The 9833-nt window shown below is 41.7% G+C and overlaps 1 protein-coding gene across 2 annotated transcripts in view; it reads right to left on the reverse strand.

The window, feature by feature from the left end:
* Positions 1-9833, reverse strand: part of SUGCT (succinyl-CoA:glutarate-CoA transferase) — a 580716-nt gene that overhangs the window by 545284 nt on the left and 25599 nt on the right. The window contains exon 7 of one of the 2 annotated variants that reach the window (XM_018559667.1): positions 8347-8469. In XM_018559667.1, the coding sequence (XP_018415169.1) occupies positions 8347-8469 (123 nt within the window). The remainder of the gene's footprint in view (positions 1-8346; positions 8470-9833) is intronic. The other variant, XM_018559666.1, reaches the window with a different exon arrangement.

A 9833-nucleotide genomic window follows, 5' to 3' on the forward strand; every position in this document is an offset into this window, starting at 1 on the left:
GGGGGTGTATTATTTTATGTGTGCAGGGGGGCTTGAAACGGGGGGGGGTATTATTTTATTTCTGCCGGGGGGTGAGTGTATTAGTGTGGGGGGATTGTATTTTTGTGTATGTATATGTATGTATGTATATTACAGGTGCGATTAGGGATTTCTGTGTCAGAAACTTGTGTTTTCCTGCAGCAGGAATCCCTAATGTAGCGTTTACATGCAGCAACTGTCACCCATTCAAGTTAATGATCAGGTGACAGCCGCTGCATGTACACGCCTGCATACCGCATGTAATCATGTGATGTGATTACATGCAGTTACAAAAACAATCACTCTCCCTAGATACACAATTGTGTATCTAGGGAGAGTGATTGATTCCTAACAGCATGTAATCCTTTCACATATGATTACATGTGGTGGCTGTCACCTGATCATTAACTCGAATGGGTGACAGTTGCCGCTTGTAACATGTGCACACATTAACACTGGTACCATATATTGCAGCCCCCACAGGACTAAAAAATGTGTTCAGTGGCCCCCGAGTAAATTGAGTTTGAGACCCCTGTGCTAGAGTTTTCTAGCAAGTCCTAGCCAATGAATAACAACTGGGCGGAGCCGGCCGTGACATCACGGCCGGCTCCACCAAGTTGTCATTGTTTAATGACAGTTCAGTGTCCCCAGGTAACCTGGGGACGCGGATCTGTCATTGCAACTGGGCGGAGCCAGCCGTGAGATCACGACTGGCTCCGTCCAGCTGTCAGTTGTGAGGCTTTGGGCGGCCGTTCGCCCCGATTCGGGTGTCACTTCGGCTCAGTCAAGCAGAAGCATATGCTGAGCCGCTCGGGCCAGCTTCGGGAGCTGTACGGGCTATCGTGAATAGCCCGTACAGCAGCCCTTCGGTTCAGTAGAAAACAGGCCGCAGCTAACCGAAGGATCAGTCGGAGTTACGGCTGATCCTTCGTCTATCTTTGTGAATAACCCTTTAAGAATCGGAACCTGCAGCAATTCTGGTAATGCAGTCCAACACAATACATGGTGCTGTGTTACCGTGTGTTGCAATGCACTGCAATGCAGGTAAACTGTGGAGCTGTGTTGCAAGCCCAATCAGAATAAATGGCAGTGCAACACACCAATGCGTGCAGAGCCATAAGAGAAGTATAAAAGCTGCTACAGCTGACATACGTAAAGATTTGCAAATTTGTTTGCTCTTTTGATTTAGAAATACTGCCATGCTACTGGGTGAGTCACTTCACATGCTGGGAAGCTATAATAAAAATAGCTTAACTGTACTCCTGCCAGCAAACCTGTCAACAATTTTAGACATTTAAAACTGAAAGGTCTCACTAAAAACAAATACTACAAAAATGTCAGCCACTACTTTTACAAGCCAGAAACTTTCCTCTGTGTGCTTAAGTTAGTCCCGTTTTGCCACAGCGGCCTGTCTTCCCTGATCTCAGGACTAAATCATGCCAATCCCTTGTTGCCTACCCAGCAAGAAAGCCCTTCATGGGCATTGAAGTGCTCTTACTTTTAGGTGTTAATCTTTTTTTGGTTATTGCTTGTATTGCTAGCCCTAGGGCCAATGGTAAAGGGGTAAAAATTAAGGGTTTGGTTAAGGCTTACCGTAAAGGGATGGATAGGTTTAAGTGTTAAAGTGATATTAAAGTCAAAAGGATTCTAATGGGGTTATTCACAAAAGGGTGAAGAGTTTGGAGAAGGCAGGAGAAGTGAACAATCTAGGCCAAAATAGCTGCTTTGGAAAAATTCTCCAATTCAGCTCACTTTCCAGTTCAGCTATGTTGTCCTAGATTGTAAACTTCTCCTGCCTTCTCCAAACTCTTCAGCCTCTTGTGAATAATCCTGTAAGCTATTTAAAATGCTGATAAAATCACTTACAATGAATGCTGCCTCTCATTTAAAAGTTTTAGTTTCCTGCAGAATCAGCGGGTCCCCTGAGCACTGGTCCTGACTTCTGTTTTAGAGTGACTCCTTTTTCAAGCAGAGTGCTATGCAGTCACCCTTGTGTGTGCTAGTAAGCTGTGTGTGTCTATACAAACACACAGACACAGCAAATTAAGCCACTACCTTGCTCCCTTGCCCCCTTTTCCTCCCTTCTTCAAGCTAGTAGATGAACAGTTGCTGGAGTCTGCTCTGTCTTCTGTGATCTCGTACTGGACAGGAAGTTCTGGGAAGCTGAGCTGAGAGACTTGGAAGCAGGTGTTCAGAAACATGATGATAGTGAGTGCGCTTGGAAATCCCTTGAACAATTTAAGAGCTTATGCGCATTGATGGAAATACAGACATACAGTGCAAAATACGCGTGTCCACGCTTAAAGACTGTGTAATGGCTTGTAAACATCAGTGTAATATCGGGCAGCTGTGAAGGACCAGCGAGGGGACAATTTTGGAGGAAGCAGCTGAAGCTAAATGGTAACCCACCATTAAGAAACATCATTACGAAAAGGAAAGTTTTGTTTTTTAAGGGAGCTTGTTGAAACTGAGATATGGGAACTGCCATTTCTGATTTGTTTTGATATCAAATTCAAAGAGTAGCATTATAAAATCACTGAGGAAAATTGATCAAAACTGGAATCTGGAGCAGGATTCTGGAGCTGTTGTCAATAGTAACCAATCAGCGTATCTCTTCAGTTTGTTCAGTTAAGCTTTGAAAATGAAAGATAGAAGCTAATTGGTTGCCACACAGAGCTGATCCAGATTCTGTCAGCTCCAGTTTGTATCAATTCTCTTCACTGTATTTTAGCACACTATTAATGCATTTTAGTTTAAGTTTTGTTTTATATTTGTGCATTACAGAACAGTAAAAGATAAGAAATTGCAGCAAAATGGGCAATGAAGTGCAACTAAACGTGTTAAAAGCAAGCAATTTGGTGCAAAAATTGTATAACCCTACTTTTAAAATATAGCCTCAAGGTGCAAGGCTGGAGCTGTCATTCTCTCATTTTTACTTACTGAGTCACTGACCAGGAACAAGCATGCAGCCAGTAAAGTGTTAGGACAACTCACATGAATATTTGTTCTAGGTCAGTGAGTCATCAAGTAAAGGCCAACGCAGAGCCTAAGAAAGAAGTAAATCCAACCCTTTTATCAGTTGACAGTGCAGAACCACGCTGTACCCAGGAAGGATCCTGACTATTGTTGGGATCCACCCCGCGCCTAATTGACAGCTGGCTCTGCCTCTCTAGAGTTAAAGTCAGGTGTGCCCGGCCCCCTCCACTCTCTGTCTCTCCAATGACAGCTGGAGGTTTAGAGAGGGGAGGGGGGAATCCCTGTGGGGAGCGGTGACTGACAGTAACTGTTCTCTGCAGGGAGAAGACCATAAGCTGAGCGATCAGTGGTTACATTATTACTCAGTTCTTGGTATAGAGCTGGCGTGTGACAGCTGCAGTGTCCCACAACGGCTCTAGGTATTGGGAATCATTTATTTTACTATCCCAATTCTTCTTTAAACCATCAAAAATAAGGCCACTTTAGCTCCCTTATTTTGTTCTGATAATGTTTTTAAACCCACATGGTAAAGAACAAAGTTACACATAAATAAAAATTATTGTTCTGGGAAAGCATCAGCTCAATTAAAATCAGCCTAAGAGGCTAAGCAATTCCAAGTCTATACCGTTTTGCCATTTTGCTCATGAAAGCAAAATTCCAGTAAATCAAAATAACTCTGAAGCCAGTTGTGACATGCTAACAACACTCCATTGGTAGAGATGATTATGTAGAATTATCTCCCCATATTGTTTTGATTAGTCTGCACAGAGGTTAATTTTCATGCAGTCTGTTGAATGCAAGGTGGCATCCCCAGCAGTACATGTAGGTTTACTGATATAAAAACTTCTTCTTTGGAGAAATACTTACACAGCTGACCTAAAAAGGATTTTTGTTCCTCAGCAGAACTGGAGTTTCCATTTAAATCACGTCAAGGACTGAAAAACGTAAATTCTAAAAATAGCAAACAATGTCTACATAGGAATGTTAAAGAGTTAAAAATAGCAGAAAAAAATTCTGGTTCTTATTTAAATGTGTCCTTTAACTCATGTAGAAAGCTCTGAGCTCTTTTTAAGTGATCACAATGTAATCTCTAGATAAATCCTCTGACCCTTTCATATAGCCATCCTTAATTATCCCTTAAATCCACACAAATTGATGCTAAGTACCTCATTGTTTCCTTGCTGCATTTATATCCATTTGAAAGCTATTTGCGTCAATTGTACAAAAATGTGTTCTGCCTGCTTACGGTTTTGGTTTGAAATTCAAAGAACTGAATCCTTGATGAAAGAGTTGGAGGAACAAGATGAATCACCGCACATTTCTTTAGTTAATTTCATAAAAATGACCTCTTGCTCTCATTGTAAACAAGAAGGGAAATGCATTGTTTCAGCTGAAAGGCAATTTTTCAATGCGGAGTTACATTTCACATTTATGCTTTGTAAGTGTCAAAGTTGTGAATGTACTTTGCCTGAGGATTTTGATAATTAGCAATATGTGGACCCTATGGTCATATTTATCACATTTCTAGATTGTGCAAGATACTATTCTATGCAATGTAGACATTAAAGTGATATTAAAGTCAAAAAGTTTTTAAGCTATTTTAAATGCTGATTAAATCACTTACAATGGATGCTGTTTTAAAGTTCTAGCTTCCTGCAGAATCAGCTGGTCCTCTGATCACTGGCCCTGATATCCTGTCTTAGGGTGGCTCATTTCCCTTGCAGGGTCCTATGGAGCCATCCTTGTGTGCGCTAGTAAGCTGTTTGTGTCACCACAAACTCTCAGGCATAGCAAAGCAAGCCTTTGTCCTGCTCCTCCCTTCTGCAAGCTGGTAGATGAAGAGTTTAATATAGGGATGTTCAGATACCAGTTTAAATACCAGTGCTGATAATTGGCATTTTCATGAGAACTACCAGGGTTGCAGCTGGGACCTGGCTCTGGCACTCCACCACTGTCCTGAAATCATTAGTCGATATTGTTTTATTGTCACATGACAATAAACAAAAATGTACTGCCACAAAACCCCCACAGTAACAAAGTTTTTTTTATATAGATGGTCACACACTATATTATTATTATTATTATTAATTACATGTAAGATGTTTTCATGCCACAAACACACAGGACTCGTTCACGCTTTTAGTGGTGATTGGTGTTTTTCACCAACTGATCAATAGCAGTCACAGCTAGGGCACATAGAAAACAACTGTTTAAAACCTGGTGATCATGCTATGAAGGTCCTTATTATTGTATTCCCTGTTATGTTGTGACAACTGTCTCCCACTTGTACTCCTGTCACCACCTCTTTTGTCACCATCCCACAGGCACCTCTAGTGCAGCTGTGCCAGCACATTTAGGGCCGATTCACACTAGCTCCGGTGTGTTCCAGCACGATTTGCTGCTGGAACGTACTGGAGCGCATCCCAGCCGGCTTCCTGCATTAAGGGGCAGGAGAGGGCATGGCGGTGCATTGAAGTCAATTGAAGTCAATGGCACTGCAGCCACGCCCCCCGTCCGCAGTGTGATTGCCAGCACCAGAACGCCTGGCACATCAGTGCCTTAGTTCTGGTGCATTGTGCTCTGAAAAAATAGTGCTTGCAGTATTTTTTCAGATCGCACAGGACCGGAATGCAGGCACTGATGTGCCACGCTTTCTGGCGAGGGCGATCGCACTCCCAGCATTGACTTCAATGCAGCGCCACGCCCCCTTCCGCAGGAAGCCGGCCGTGATGCGCTCCAGTGCGTTCCAGCAGTGAATCGCGCTGGTATGCACCGGAGCTAGTGTAAACCGCTCCTTACACAGGTATAGTCCACTGTTGTCTTCATCTGAAAACCCACCCTGAGAAATGCCATAAAGCCATCACTGGAATGGATGAATGCAGATAGAAGTAGCTGCAAAGAGAATGCGGGAGATCAGTAGAACCAAGATGCACCAAAGTGAAGCTGTTCTTTGCCCTAATTCCTTCCTCCTCTTTGTTCTGTTGGGCTAACAGGAAATACTTTTGTTTTATTTGCTTCTGGCAGCTCAACAGAGCAATAGATAAAAATCCGGAACCTAAGCAGAGTATGAGATCCATGTGACAACATTTACTAAAAACTGCAATATAAATGATTGGTGGACTGGTCCGATGACTGCCACATCAGATATGGCTGTGAATATGTTATTTCCTTCTATGAGCACAAGTAGCAGATGATAGCAGTAAGTGCCACACACAGTCATTTTTGCTGTCCATTGAATCTGTTGAATTGAATTGCCTTTGGGCTACTTGTTTCTCCAGTATAGCTCCCTAGATGTTTGCATAGTTATAATTTAACCCCATCAGTGACAAACAGATTTCTGGCTGGGTACTGAAGTCATGAACAGAATGGAATTCATTCAGCTGTCATACATTATACGGCCTAAATAAGTTCCTTTTCCCATTAAAATTGTTTATACCTTCTTTAAACTATTCTGTTCTTAGTCATTCAAGTGAATTCTTTCTGTCACTAATTCTTATTTCTCTTCTTTTGTGACCCATAACAAGGTCAGTTTTATCAAAGGAACTGTTTATATGGGACAATAAGGAATCCCACAGCATTTTTAGAAAAACTGGCAGACCATCATGTTTCAATATATCAAATATCCTTCTTCATTTCACTGCATCAAATGATTCCAACTACCACCTAATCCACAATTGCAACCATCATCGCTATAATTTGTTGCAGGCCTGATTGCAAATAGGAATATATAAATACACGCAAACCATATTATAGGTTTATTTATGGTTACATGTGAGCATTCATTCAAAGCGATCTATCTTTTCCAGCTAAACTTTAGAATTATGCTAGCAAGAGAAAAAATAGAGTTAGAGAAAAAGGATTAAATGTTTAAAGGAAAACTATGAGGTGAGTGAAAATCACTCAGCTTTATAGTTCTAGCCGACCTGTGACAATGAAACTGTCACAGGTCGGCTCAATAGATCGGGAAGTGAGCGAATACATACCGTCGCTCGCTCACTTCTCGATCTATCCCTGCAGAGAGCCGTGACTGTCACTCACGGCTCCCGGCAGTGATTCCCCCCCCCCCTTCCCTGTCCGATCCGCCAGCGCTGACTGTCGCAACGGACGGGGGAGGGGGCGGGTAGAGCTGGCTCTGCCTCTAGATAGGCAGAGCCAGCTGTCGATCACGCAGCTAGGTGGATCCAGACAGTATTTTTGGGATCTGTCCCGGCTGCGGCGTCTCACTATATCGCGAGCTGTAGGTCGCGGTATACTGAGCTTTGGGTGATGGGAGGACGCTAGTTTGTGTCCTCCCGTTACCCTTAGGAGAACTATGGGGAAAAGCACTGACCCCATATTTCTCATTTAAATTGGCCATATACCCTAAGATTTCTCTTAGGGTATATGGCGAGAAATAAAATCACTAAATTTCCCCATCCACGCTAAAAAACGTCCTACTGACGTGCCACTGTACGCCAACACTCACTCTGCTATTTGTACTGTCCTGTGAAAAGCACTTTTTCCTCTAGTTCCCAGAAACTCTGTGCTTATCAATCTAAGACATGAGACTTTCTTTCCAGTAGAAGCCCTTATGATATCTTATGACACATAGGCCAGAACATAGTCAGCATACTATAGGAGAACTAGGAAAGAAAGTGCTCAGCACAGGGCAGTCAGTTGACCGTATTGTGAAAACAAAGGCGCAGAGGTAAGTCCAATTACTCAGCTGTTTTCCGAGTACACTATCCTACCTAATTTTTGCTGAATTTGTTCTATGAATTTTGTAAAATAAAAAAAAAACCAGAATCAAGTCATTATGATGCTAAAATGAAAAGGTAACTGCAAACAAGATAATTAATGTCATACCCAAATGCAGATATGGAAAACAAACAATTTCCTCTTAAATTGACACTAAACTCAGGAGTTAAGTTTTTAAAATGCATTTAAGAGCCTTAACTATTAACAAAAATGCATCTTATTTGTGTATCACTCAGCTGTAGATCCTCAAATCATCTCTGAATTTGTGTTGACACTGTCCTTCCTTCTGGAGGGTGGCTACTTTTGTTCCCCATGGTCCCTGTGTGTGATGGAAATTATCCACCGCTCCAAGCTCACTCCCATGATGGACTACAATCTCACGTTTAGTTTACTAATTTGTATTGAGTATTGTAGTCTATAACGGAAGCAAGCCTGGAGCGGTGGCTAATTTACAACACACACCTTAACATCGTGTTAATAGTTAAGGTACTTGAATGCATTTTTATGGTTTAACGCCTGAGTTTAGTGCCACTTTAAAACTGGGAAAAAATCTCTACAGCGCCATGTTGACTACTTTCGGTAGAAAAACAGAAAGTCTATCACAGATGGTTTTACCTGTGATTGAGCAGTATATAATATGAGGGGCTGTTTTCTTCACATCTTCGTAACCCAACCCCATTTCAGCTAGTTTTCCTGGAATGTAATTTTCAATGAGAACATCACAGGCTTGTGTAATGTCTCCACTCGTCATTATTCCAAATGTTTTCATTATTTTTATTCAACAAGAGTTTCATCATCACAAAAGTAAAAAGTACAAATACAAACAAGATTATTACATTTCAGTTATCAAAGTCATATTTCACAATTCCATAAGAGACATTGGAGTTTTGCATCCCCCAGATTAATGTCTGTGACCACCAATTTTTTGTCCCACCAATTTTCAAAAATCCTGAAGATGGGGCAACTCTTGAATATGTGTAGTAATATGCCAACATGAGAGGCACATCTCCAACACTTGGGGAATAGGTAGGGTTAGATTCAATGTAGGCGGACTGGTGTTTTATATTTTAGAAGGCTATCATGTGCTTTAAAAAAAAAGTGATTACATGGCTATACAGATTATTTCAGCTGCTTCCTATTTAACACTTTCACTGCCCAGGGATACATCTCTGCTATAAGCCCATGGTTGAAGCTACTGTATACATTCAAAAAGTGACACCACACCTTACCCCCACCGCAACTGCTCTGCCCAACATAAATCCTCCCAGCTGGGCAAACAGCCTCATCCCCTGCACAGCCTGCTGTCTCCTCCTATCACGCAAGTTGCTACAACACAATAAAATGTGTCCAACACACTATGCTAACACACCTGTGTTGCAGAGTACCACAATGTAAGGTAACTTATTACATAAAAACTGCCACATTTCTTTGTGCTAATTCAAATGAATAGGTTGCCCTAGCTCGTTAATGCATTTAAAATGGCTCATAAACACGTGTGCGTTACTGCAGCGCATACTGTGTATGTGAACCTAGACTTAAACACACACACACAAAGTACACATGTGCACTACACACATTGTGGTGATGCACATTTTGTGTGTAGGTGCACTGCACTGTGTTGCAATAAATGTATGCCTAGATCATTTTATCAGAACGCACACCAATGCAGCATACACTGTGGCACTGTGGATCGCGTGTGACAACACATGTGTGTAGGGATAAATGATGATCTTTGCTGAATTACACTTCTAGACTCCATTTTGTCTATGTAATATTATGCTTAATGAAACATATTATAAAATGTATCTTCTAAGTAAATATGGTATAAGACAAAGTACACTACCAGAAGTAAATGATATGGCAGGTTAAACATATTCCACTATACAATCATATTCTATATGTATATTATATTAAAGAGAAACATACATACTATTAAATACAGTTATAGACGTTCTATACACATTATATATATATATATATACACAGGCCTCAAAATTTCCACTCGCCCCCTCGCAATTGGCGAGTGAAAATTGCGGGGGGGCGAGTGGAATGTCAGCAATGGTGCCTCACCGGCGGGACTAGGGATGGGACACTACCGCGGC

This window comes from Nanorana parkeri, unplaced genomic scaffold, assembly GCF_000935625.1.
Source record: "Nanorana parkeri isolate BGI_ZX_2015 unplaced genomic scaffold, ASM93562v1 scaffold410, whole genome shotgun sequence".
NCBI classification, from domain to species: domain Eukaryota; kingdom Metazoa; phylum Chordata; class Amphibia; order Anura; family Dicroglossidae; genus Nanorana; species Nanorana parkeri.